We start from the raw sequence: 12,383 nt of genomic DNA, 5'->3' as shown, positions 1-12,383 counted from the left end.
AATGTAATGTATTTTCAATTCCTCTCCACAACAAGTGGAACTTTGCTGTAGGGAAACATCTGCATCATTGAGCAATGCATTGCACTAGTGTAGCTGTAATTCTAAGTGGCATAGCGATGGCTTTGAGAAATGTCAGTGACTACTTCAGCTCAATTATAAATGCCAAGTTGAAATCAAAAGTGCTAAATGTGACGCTTTGTAAATTATTGCGATTAGTAGGGCTGGGTATTGCAGCCATGTTCCTGTATCGATTCGATTTAGATTCTTAGGGCTTTGAATCAATTAATCACAATTCAATTGGATTCGATTCATTCCGAATCGATTCAATCCGTTCCCTTCTTGGTGCCAGGATTTATTTTTATATAAAAATGTCAAAGGGCTGTGGCTTGACAGTGTTAACAGATTGCTAATTTGTAATAAGTAGGCCTAGGCCTAATTGACTAATACCTACTGGGTATTTTCCATAGACCTAAATTAAACAAAAAGAAAAAGATCCAAAAAAAATGATTTTGTGCCCTGTGAATCGATTATGTGAATTTCGATTTGATCGATTATTGATTAACTCGATTAGTATTCTTTTGTCTCTTCATGGGTTTTAGGAACAAGATGGAATGGACGTGGACTTGAGAAGTCTCCATCAGTCAGGACACACAGGAGAGAGGGCCTACCTTTGCAATCAGTGTGGTAAAAAGTTTGCTGGTGGAGCAGCTCTTCGACAGCACCAACGCACTCACTCAGGAGAGAGACCCTACAAATGTGATCAGTGTGGCCGATGCTTCTCACAAGCAGGAAATCTCCAGAACGCATCAAATCCTTCACTCAGGAGAGAAGAACTACTGCTGTCAACATTGTGACAAAACTTTTGCAAGGACAGCGAATCTCAGAGAGCACCAACGCATTCACACCGGAGAGAAACCCTTCCAATGCAACCTGTGTGAGAAAAGCTTTTCACACGCATCAAGTCTCAAAGTGCACCAACACACTCACTCAGGAGTAAAGTTTTATCAGTGTGGACTGTGTGGGAAATGTTTTACAACAGCAGGAAATCTCAGAGAGCACCAACGCACTCACACCGGAGAGAGACCCTTCCAATGCAAACTGTGTGATAAAAGATTTTCATTTGGATCGAGTCTAAAACACCACCAACGGTCTCACACAGGAGCCCTATCTCATGCCTTTCGTAAAGTCTTCACGAAAAAAATAGTCATTTTCGTGGTGCATTCACGTTATTGCCCGGCTTTCGTAAAGTCTTCACGAAAATAATAGATTAATTTTCACGCTGCCTATTCACTTGAATTGCCCCACTGCTGCTATGGTTATCCCAACGTCTGCAGGGGCGGGGAGGGGGTGCTGACAGAACACTGCTGATACACTCGGGACTCACTAATTCAACGCCCTTTCGGTACTTACGCCTTATGTCCCCTAAACCTAAACTTAACCCTAACCCTAACCTTAACCCTAACCCTAACCCTAACCGTGACCCTAACCTTAACCCTAAACCTAACCCTAAATTGCTTGTTTGAAATGTTTGATTACCATGTACCGAAAGGGCATCAAACTAGTGGGTCGCTAGGCAACAGTCAGGCAATTCAAGTGAATAGGCAGCGTGAAAATTAATCTATTATTTTCGTGAAGACTTTACGAAAGGCGGGCAATAACGTGAATGCACCACGAAAATTAATTAATTTTTTTCGTGAATACTTCACAAAATGAGTGAGATACTGTTGGACACAGAGGCCCACCTTTCCACCTTTATTTGGGGCTCATTTAGCAAAGATATATCCTTTTAAAAGGCTCACATTTTTGAAAAGGCAAACAGCAAGACCTATATGACACTAGGAAAAAAAAAAACAAATAAGTTATTTTTAAGACCAGTTTAGAATTTAATTTTAATATTTCGGGGAAAGAATTATACAAGAAAAAAGTATTATTTTAGGCAGCGTCATTGAAACACTCAATGACAGCTGTTGAAAAGTTGGCCTTTATATATTGCCACATAATGATGACAAATTGCATTCTCTCCTATGTTCCAACTGTGTGACTCAGTCATCACCATTTTATCAACCTGGGGCCTCGTGTACAAAGCAGTGCGTGGATTTCCTACCGAGAAAGTGCGGACGCAAAAAGTTTGAAAGTTACTTACGGACAAAAAAATCTGGATGGATCAATAAGTGCGTAACCAGGTTTTGCCGTGAAGTCTCCGCCTTGCCTCCTCCCTTAAATATTCTATATGAATATTCTAATTAGTATGAACAGACCCATTCGTGTGCATTCATTGGTTAAAAGAAACTGTCATGTTACTGCAGTACAATGCAGGTTTCCCCCCCCCCCCCCCAATTTATATTTAGGCCTACATTAGCCTATCAAAACACATTGCGATGAGGCAGTCGCCAAGGCTGCCGAGAAATAAATGTTTATGTCGGGTATAAATATGAAAGATGACGCATGTACACATACGCCACATGTAGCCTAGGCCTACTATGAATAATGTGCAGCCAATACTCAGTTAGAAATTCACTTGATGGACAGATTTTACAGTAGCCTTATTAAAAGAGAAAGCACTGCGGTGAGGACGTCCCGTTCCCAACAAATGCAAGAAGACACATCGCAGATGTCGTAGTCCAGAATAGCCTATATTCAATGTTTAATAGCTGCCAAATACTTGAAATAATAGCCTACTGCTGATGGGCATCCAATTTCGTTGTAATTCCAGGATAGTTTCATGAGCAGCCTAGTTTTCATTTTAACCAGCAGCCTAAACAATAATATTATGGTTGAGGTGATTTTCTTCTTGTTTTTTTTTTTTTTTTTTTTAAATCACACGCCTCAACACTCAAACCTGCTTTTAACTGGCTGCATTGCAATATTCCCGACCGCTACATAGTTGCGCTGCATGCCTCTGTGTGCCGCCAAAAAGACGAAATGCACCAGTTACGGCAACTTCCACACTTATGGCAACTTCCACAGCAGCCCTGAAATTCGCGTGGAGCTCCGCAATTTTCCACGTCTAGTCTATTTTAGTACATCTGAACGTGGCCGTGGAAAACAACTTAAGTAGGCCTAGTTTTTTTCTCCGTGAGTGAGCTTCGTACATGAGGCCCCAGGAGTGATAAAATGATCAGCTTGCAGTGCGGATTTAAGCACAACGAAAAGGAAAACATGATCATAACTTGGCATGATTTTATTCACAAAACAGTTATTTCTTTTGTCCATCAAGTCAATGTATTAACTGTGAAGTCTCCTCATTTGTCTTCTCTGTAGTCTTAAACAAGTGTGGGCAATGGTAATTCATCAACGAACAGAGAAATAAAATATAGGCCTACATCTATTTCTGTATGGTGTTACACAAAAATCGCATAAAAAATTGTCAACATCAAATATTTATTTTCTTAAACATTAGTCAAAAAATAGTCCTCTGGTTGTGTGGGCAGTTTGTGCTAGTCATGGTCCATCAGGATGTGGGGGCGGGGGGTAGGGGGTCAGTGGTACATCTTTGTTGGTGTGTGACATCACAAGAGTTAGTTGTAGTTGAGAGTCAGACAGTCCCAGAGGGTTGTTGATACCTCAGACAGACAGCCCACAACAATGTCCGGTTCATCATAGAAAGTTGACAAGGGTTTTTTTTTCACACACACCACCAGATAAGATCTCTACAAGCCTAGAGGAGACTTGAGCCTCCTCACAACCGCAGGCTGCTGGCAATGATCTCAAGAGAGGCTTTGAAGACTTGACCTCAGAGACCCTTTTCAAGCAGCCTGGTCGTCCTCAAGGCTCTGGCTCTCTCGAGGTGAGAGGTCGGGGAAGACCACAGATAGCGTTTTCAGGCCGACCAGAACGGAGCCGGTGCCAGTGCCCGGACCAGTTACGTTCGGCACTTAAGTGCTTATCTACGAACTGCCCGTGTTTATACCGGACTCTGAACTTTCTCAGCACGCGACTGTGTTACCCGGATGAACCTGCTGACGGCCACGTTGTTCACAGTATTTTGCACAACTTTCCGGTTCGCGAACCCTAAAATCTTTGGCGTGAACACGACATCCGGTTCGCGAGTAGGTGCGGGAACGGGCACCGGCACGGTTCTCAGTCGGCCTGAATGTGCTAAGACTGATATCAGAGGTGGAGGCAGACCACAAACACTGATGTTCAGAGGTGGCAGGAGACCATGCACTGCCACACGTCTCATACAGCTGTTTAAAGGTCTGGGAAGATCTCCGAGAGCTTATAAGAGTCACGTTCCTCCGTAGGCTCCTCTTCCTCCGGGCAGTTCTTCAGCTCCTCCTCCAGCAGTGGAAGCGTCTTTTCATACAAGTAGTCGATGATGTCTAGAGATGGACAGAGAGGATGGGAAGGAGGGCAGAAAAGAATCGCACGGTGAAATATGGATGGAATGAAGAACAAGACAAAAGAAAGAAAAGGACAGTGAGGAGAAAGACAACACGCTACTTCTTAATTAAGCCAGTGTTTCGTTTCATTCAATTTACATCATTGGCCTAGTTTGGCTTGAAGTAATACATTGTGAACTGGAGAAAATTACGCAACACCACTGAATGACATGCACACACACACACACCAATGAAAAACTTAAAGCTGTTGGTGTTCATAGTTCAAGCATCCTAGTCAAATGAGCCCATCATTGGCACAGATAAACAGCATTACCAAGAATCAGCCAGCAGAGGGAAGCACTCACCACAGAAATCCTCCATTGTGTTCCACCGTGGTACATAGGCCACCTTCAGCTGGTAAAACCTCATCTGTAAATAGTCCGGGTGTGTGTTCCTGAAGTTTACAACCAACAAAAAATGGTCACTCACACGGCCACATCAACGTGATGGAAGCAAAACTAAGAAAAGGCGATGAATCAGTAGTAGTGCAGTAAGTGCAAATTTCTGGGTCATTTATTTAATCTTTAAAGTTTGAGGGCTTAGTTTTATCACTAGATTAATGAAAGGTAGCCAAGGTAACCAAAATGAAGGAATATAATATGCTTTAGAATGTGTTTTAACGCTCCAGTGAGTAATTTTAATAATTTCAGATTTATGCTGCCCAATTACAAATCTGGTCTTTTTTCTTCACAAACACTTATTTACACCCAATATTTACATGTTTGGCCAGAGTACATTTTGCAGACTAAGAGGACTGGTAATTCAAAATGGCGGATGGATGGGGTTCCATGTATTCAAGTGTAACTTCCCAAGCCATTATTAAGATTTACAAATTGATGGTGGTTGTAAAATTAGAGAAGAGGTATTAAAAAAAGCTACTAAAAAAAGTTAGATAAAAATATGGTTTATACCAGTGGTTCCAAAACTGGTGTTCGGGAGGGACTGACGGTCCCAGACAAAAGGGACATAAAAACGGGAAATCCACAGAATATCAACTAACAGCTAACATAATTTGGTTAGTAATAGCAAAGATTCTCTATTCTAAATAGTACCAGAGACGTTCTTAATGCAATTTAGAATAGAGAATCTTTGATAGTACTCTCTTGTATGGTTAACTTAATAGATTTGCCGTCCTGTGGATTTTTAACAATATTAGCAGGCAAGCTATAAAAAAAATCTAGCAATATTGATGAACGAAACATTGCGTAGGCAACCTAGTTTGTCCGCTAATATTGCAAGAAATCCATTGCTAGGCTATAAATATAAGTCCAAAAGGGGGTCCCCACTGAAAAAGTATGGGAACCAGTGATTTATACATTCAAGCATGAACTTGGCCAAAGTGATAAAGTACATGACTCTGGTGCAAGTGCTGAACTTTGATGTAATATGTAAATTAAAATGTAAACCTCGTAGGTCAAACTTACCCAAAGAGATGAGTCAGGTCATCCCACACAATGTCTGCCACATCTTCCACAACCATTTCATTGATGCTGGTACAAAACAAACAAAACACACACACACACACACTCACATAATGAAGTAAAACATATCCCTAAAGATTATTCACAAATGTGGTACTAGAATTTCTTAGCTCGTCAGCTGAAGGTATAGATGTAGACGAGTCACTACTGAGAGGATCAGCTAGCATAGCTCTTTCGGCTGTCAAAGAAGCTGTAGATGCTGCGTCTCATTGCACCAACATGCCGTACCACAAAATGGGCTCGCCAGGGACATTCCCCAATATCTCTCTCCCACTTACTTCCCGTCACCATCTTCACTGCCCTATCAAATCATGGGCAAGAGGTTAGTGATTCATGGTTATAGCTCGTGATCAAAGGGTTGCCTGTTGGATAACTGGCAGACCATCAGGTGTGTGGGGGGAATGAGTATTCAAGTTTGTCAGAGGGCGCGCTCAACTTCTGGGAAAAAATGAATGACTTTGGGTGCGCGATAAAAGGTATCAACTTAAAGAAGAAAAATCTGCACTCACAAGCTACGTCTCATTATTTATTTATAAATTACCACCATGTCCACAAGCACACGCGTTTCGGCTCTTAAGCCATCATCAATGCGTGGTACCGCATTGGGGGGAATGAATAGCTAGCACTCTACCCCAGCGATGGCAATTTCGTTGTAAGCACTGTGTGCTGTCACAATGACATAACGTGACTTCCCAACAGTTTCACATACGTTTTGATCAGCTGGATTTGTCCCTCAAGGATCTTCCTGCCCTTGATTACTCCGCCAATCGTCATTTTATTTGTCAGGTATCCCATCCTACGAGAAAAAAGTGAAATCAAAAATTGTTTGACAACAAACTACAGTATAACTTAGATGAGGACAATGATGTCATGGTAATCACAGTTGTCAGTAGGATTTACAGAGTGATAACATTTCTCTTACAAAACTGAATTACCAAAAAAAAAAATCATCATAAATACTTTGCCTGCATTGCAGTCTAACCAAATCTGCCTCACAGACCTATGGTACCAAACAAAGATGAGCTTGCCAGGCTCAGCCTTACCACTTCTCCCTGCACTGAAGCCAGGAGCGTGTTTTAACCTTCTCACTCAGGGTCATCCAAGGGAGTTGCTTGTACAGGTCCACTTTTCTAATGACGGCAGAGCCAATGTTTCCATCCCTGTCAGGGGTTGCCCGCTCCAGCAGCTGCTGCCGCACATTGGTCAGCAGGGTCCTGAGCTCCTCCTCTTCCCACACGCCAGAACCAGAAGCTGGAAAACAGGAAGAACATTCAGTACGACACAAAGAAAATCAAGACTTACCTTGAGAACACACCAGAGGCCACCTAAGCTACAAAGAATCACCTGACTGTGTTGACAGCAAGGGCAACATGAGCGATGGAACCAACAGAGTATACCCATTAAAAGCAGAATGGGTGACACTTTATAATAATAATGTCTGCTTATAAAGACTTAGTAAACAGTAAGCGGCGAGATGATTGGATAAGTGACAGTGCAGCTCAGCAAGCACTTGGCTCTTGTTACCAGACAGGTGGGATATGTGCAAGCATGCGCCATATTAGCGTAGTGAATTGCACCCGTTCATTCCAATGGGCGCTTTCTGAAGTGTTCCATCTCTTTATTAGTCACCCTCTCTCTCTCTCTCTCTCTCTCTCTCTGTGTGTGAGGCCAAAACAGTAAAAAAAAAAAAGATGAACAGAAAAAACTTGGTAACCATCGACTTACACATCATATTGAAGCGTTTCTGCAACGAATGTTCGCTGCGGCCCATCATGTTGGAGATGGTGCTCCAATTGGAGCTGTGCAGCGTATGCAGTTTCGTCAACATCTTGTTCTCATCCTCTGTGAACCTGGGAAATGACACACATGGACGCGTCATGAGAAAATATGTCAAACAACCTATGCAGAAACAGCAGGCACACATATTATGATTGACACTTTGGATAGATGGATAGATGAATAGATAGATAGATCATTTGATAGCAGCTTCATTTGAGCACAGCAAAGGCCATTGATGCATCGGTACTCGGAATAGTCGCTGATTTTGTGTAGTTTGTAGTCTACCTAGCACAGGAGAGGCAAGTGCCTAAAAGAGTGTTTACCTCCCCATGTAGTTCTCCCTATTACACATCTTCTTGGCTCGGCAGAGTATGGTGGTCCAGGTACGTGGTATTCCTGCACCTGTTGCGACAGAGAGAAGCCTTCAGAAATGGCACTCACGCCCCCTTCCATCTCAAACGCAATCAATCATTCACATACAGTACATCAGCCAGGGAGTGAAACGGGGACAGGGGCCTTTCACACTCGACAGCCTGTATACATCTCTGTTTAGTTAGGACATTCGCTTAACTTGGACATGGTACCGAGTAGGGATATCGGTGTATCGGTCACGGGTTCAGATATCAACATAATTCAGAGATCGGATCAGATCGTACATTTCCCAAAGTTTCCAATAATGACATTGAGCCAAGTGTAATGTTAATTTGAAATCATACCACTTGCATATTAGTTTTCAGGATGGGATTGTTACTTTTTTACCTGTTACTTTTTACTGTTGGTAATACAATAATATTATTACCAAAATACGAATACGGTAATTTATGCAAGTAAAAGATTTTTTTTAATCACTGCATTCATCATTAACCAAAAGAAAAATCTTATAGCTCCAATGGGTTACTCTAATCTCTCTCTCACACCAACACAAACACAAATTAGAAAAACACACGTCATACCCACATGCACCACAGAAATTTCCCTTTTTGTACTTCCTGAACATTTGCAGTGGTTTTCAACCTGTAGCATGAATACTACTCACACAGTTGATGAATGAATCGCAGTTTTCTCCTCTGCTTCATGATGGAGTTCTTCTCATCTGGGAAGCGATGAGGCAGGAAGAGTTTAGTATCGCTCTCTATCCCCGAGAGGGCCAGGAACTCCCTCACATTCGCTTTCAGACGCTTGTTCTCTGCCACAGTAAACCTCCCGGATCGTACAGGGATACCTGTTGCAAAGGGGTAGAGCAGTGTGTGTGTGTGTGTGTTGGTTAGGGTATTGCAAATGATTATGCTGTTGACATGCTTTTCAAATTAAGTAAATTGGAAGAGAATATTCTATTTTTTGCACCAACGTAAAACAAAAAAAAAGCATAATTTGACCCATTCCTCCATTGTGGAATGTTCTAGCTGCTCCAAATTGTATGGATTCTGAAGAAAAAGTGAAAGCCCAACTGGGAAAATTCAACTCCCATTATCATTGTGACACAGCACTCCACAGCACACAAGTGCACACTGCACACAACGGAATAGCATTTATGCCACACCCGTGCAAGGGGGCAGGCCCAAACGGTACCCCAAGTGAGCAGTACAGCTCACTGTACAGTACAGTAAAGGGGCGTTCACCCGACATAAAGTGGATACCGGAAAAGAATCAAAATGACGTATCTCTGTCTAAAATATCTCTGCACCTAACCCCGCTGTGCTCCAGGGATTGTAACCAATACCCTGTACTTAAAATAACTGTAAGCCGCTTTGGATAGAAGTGTCAGCTAAGTGTAGTGTGCACTGTGTAATGTAATGTAATGTAAATTCCCAAAGGCACCAGATAGCACCAACCTTTCTCCTTCAACTCCCTGAAACGGGGAAGGTCGTAGTTGATGATCTTCCGCACCACTACGTCATCGTTCAGCTTGTGGTGTGGTAGGTACTCCCTGAGCTCCTGCAAGACGCCCTCATCAATGTCCAGCGTAGGACCTTCATTTGGCATCTCATCTGGGTGGAGATGTGCTGCAGGTGAAGTCTTTCTCTGCCTTTTAGCCTTGTGCTTTGCTGATTTCTGTTGGGCGGCTTCATCGTTCGTTGGTGCTGGTGTGAGAGTGACGTCTGATTCTTTTGGACAGCTTTGACTTTGTGCGGGGCGCTCAGTCTCTTCAAATCTTCTTTTCTTTCTCTTTTTTTTCGTCACCTCTTGCTCCTGAGGAATACTCTGCACGGTTTCTGCCCTCACCACTAATGTCACATCTGCCTCCTCTCCTTCACGTTTCCTTTTTTTCTTAGTCTTTCGTTCTGCTGCGTCACCCTCTGCTCTGATATCGTTCTTTTTATCCTTCTTTTTCTTCTTCTTCTTGAGAAGGCTTATTTCCTCACATGCCTGATACGTGTTGCTGAGCTGCGGCACCTCCCCTGCAGGATGTTCCTTGTTCTTTTTCTTCTTCTTTTTATGTACCACCGGCTCTGCTTCCATCATGGTCATCTCAAGTTGGTTTTCTGTGAGAGCAGGGAATAAATAACAGTCAACTACGACCATTATCTTTTCAGTCTGAAGTTGCCTTTCTGAGCTACTTTGAGAGTATAATCAAATATTTTTTTTCTAAGCACACATGTCAGGGAGTAGAATGCACATTGCACTTTTTTGAAGGTGTGATAAACTTACAAGAGGGTATGCGTACGTTAACTGGCACCACAGGTGGAACGTAAATAAGTATTTTTACTTCGTTACTGTACTTAAGTAGTTTTTTCTGGAATTTGTACTTACTTGAGTAAAAATAAAAATGCAGACTTTTACTTTTACTCAATTACATTTTTTGACAATTACTTGTACTTTCTACTCCTTACATTTCTAGGAGAAGACTTTGTTACTAGTTACATTTATCCTAGGTTTTCCTGTTGTGTTTCGTGGATATTTCAGTAGCCTCAGCTGCGGGCAGGGAGGCGGGACCAAGCCCCTCTTCCAAATTGACACCCAGACAGAAAATATACTTTTAAAAACATTAACAGGACTCCATAGTCATGTTCAAATAGAACCGAAAACCGTTGCAGACACTTTTTCCTATTGGATCAAGTAGGTAGACATGGAGAAAGACAGCCATTGCGTGAGTATGCCTACTTGTACTTTTGTACTGAAAAGTACATTTAAAAGTTAGTACTTAGGACTTTTACTTAAGTACGTTTTTGGGAAACAACTTTTACTTTCACTTGAGTAATTTTTTCGCAGGGTACTTTTACTTAAGTACACAACTTCAGTACTTCTTCCACCTCTGACTGGCACGTGGGAAAGCACCACAGACGTAATCAAAACACTAGGCTGCCTTAATACATGGGTTCTCAGTGTTTATCAACATGATGTTATGAGGAGGGGCAAGTCACAGAGTCAACCAGGTGAGCTATTTTTTTGACCGACATGCTGTTTCCAACGAGTTGTGCGCAGCTAGGTTCGCGCAGTCAGGTTATAAACAAAGAACCCATGTATTGCCTACATCTTTTAGACATAGGGGAATGCACGAAAATAAATAAATATACATAATATGCTGTGAGTAGCCTACTAGATAACAATGTTTTAATACAGGGAAACGTCTTAGACATGATGACCTCTTTGTGGCAGACTTGTTCCAACTTCCAATTTTCAGGAGCAACAGAGGAAAGCTCGAGTTGATGTCGCCTGATGGTTTGGGTATAACTTGATGTTGCCTCGTGAGGTAAGAGTATGAAGGGGGAGGGCACATCCAGACCGGTTTGTATTTGAGGATCGCACCACCACTGTGAGGAATATACGGCTTTTGTCTACATTACAATGTGAAAAAGTATATTCCCAGATACTCACCACTACACTAACGTTTGCATCAGCACATGTAGAACGACGATGTTGTTGTTCTTCCGCCCTGCGATGACTATTTCGTCAACGCCGGCGAATGTTCTCGTGATTCAACCACCGATCACTGCCATCTAGAGGGTTGGCGTTGCAGTTCAAGAAGAAGGAAAAAAACACACACTGTTGCTAAATCGTAAATGTAGGCCTAAATGTAAATGTAAATCGGTGAGCAGCAACAGTGTGCGGATTTCTCCTTCTTCTTTTACGCACGTTTGTTTGATCCAGGGGCCTCATGTACGAAGCTCACTTACGGACAAAAAAAACTAGGGCCTACTTGTTTTCCACGGCCAAGTTCAGGTGTAGGCCTAGGCTTAAGGACTAGACGGGGAAATCTGCGGATCTCCACGCAAATTTCAGGGCTGCTGTGGAAGTTGCCGTAAGAGTGGAAGTTGCCAGGCCTAACTGGTGCATTTCGTCTTTTTGGAGGCACACAGAGGCATGCAGCGCAACTACATGTGCTACCCGGTCGGAAATAGGGTGACTTCAGGTAATTTGAGCCACTTTTTGGTAAATCGCTTGGGAAAATAACAAAATACCATCTTTGCACTTTTAACACTAGAACTACCACGGAGGGGTCAATTGACCTTTTTACCTAAAAGCCCCACAAGAGGGTCATTTGACCCTTTGGACCCCCTGCGGACACTCCTTTTGTTGTGGAAATGTGGCTGTTAGCAGCTCACAGCTGTCACTTGAGACACAGAGTGTGTGTGTGTGTGTGTGTGTGCGCGCGTGTGTGGATCATTTCCAATGCCTGTTGAGTGCTGTATCTCTGCATCTTCGTTCCATGGAGAGGAGCTTCTTTCACCACAAAATTCTTGAGGGAAGTGAAGCAGTAGTCCACATGCACTGGTATTTATCCATCTATCAATTGCCAGGT

General features: G+C 42.6%; 1 protein-coding gene across 2 annotated transcripts; it reads right to left on the bottom strand.

The window, feature by feature from the left end:
- Window positions 1-3,163: 3,163 nt before the first annotated feature.
- On the bottom strand, window positions 3,164-11,645 carry LOC134446216 (transcription termination factor 1-like). Of its 2 annotated transcripts, none has more exons than XM_063195532.1 (10): window positions 11,459-11,645; window positions 9,475-10,125; window positions 8,679-8,864; window positions 7,966-8,044; window positions 7,589-7,713; window positions 6,907-7,114; window positions 6,573-6,659; window positions 5,807-5,872; window positions 4,688-4,776; window positions 3,164-4,322 (listed from the first exon to the last, which is right to left on the bottom strand). In XM_063195532.1, exons 2-10 carry the CDS (start codon window positions 10,109-10,111, stop codon window positions 4,192-4,194), a joined length of 1,608 nt encoding a protein of 535 aa, XP_063051602.1. In that variant the 5' UTR covers window positions 10,112-10,125; window positions 11,459-11,645; the 3' UTR covers window positions 3,164-4,191. The 2 variants fall into 2 exon arrangements, with proteins under 2 accessions (XP_063051602.1, XP_063051601.1); XM_063195531.1 differs by having other exon boundaries at window positions 11,227-11,604.
- Window positions 11,646-12,383: the final 738 nt, after the last annotated feature.

The sequence above is a fragment of the Engraulis encrasicolus genome, chromosome 3 (genome assembly GCF_034702125.1).
Source record: "Engraulis encrasicolus isolate BLACKSEA-1 chromosome 3, IST_EnEncr_1.0, whole genome shotgun sequence".
Lineage (NCBI taxonomy): Eukaryota > Metazoa > Chordata > Actinopteri > Clupeiformes > Engraulidae > Engraulis > Engraulis encrasicolus.
This window is presented reverse-complemented; position numbering and strand designations above follow the sequence as displayed.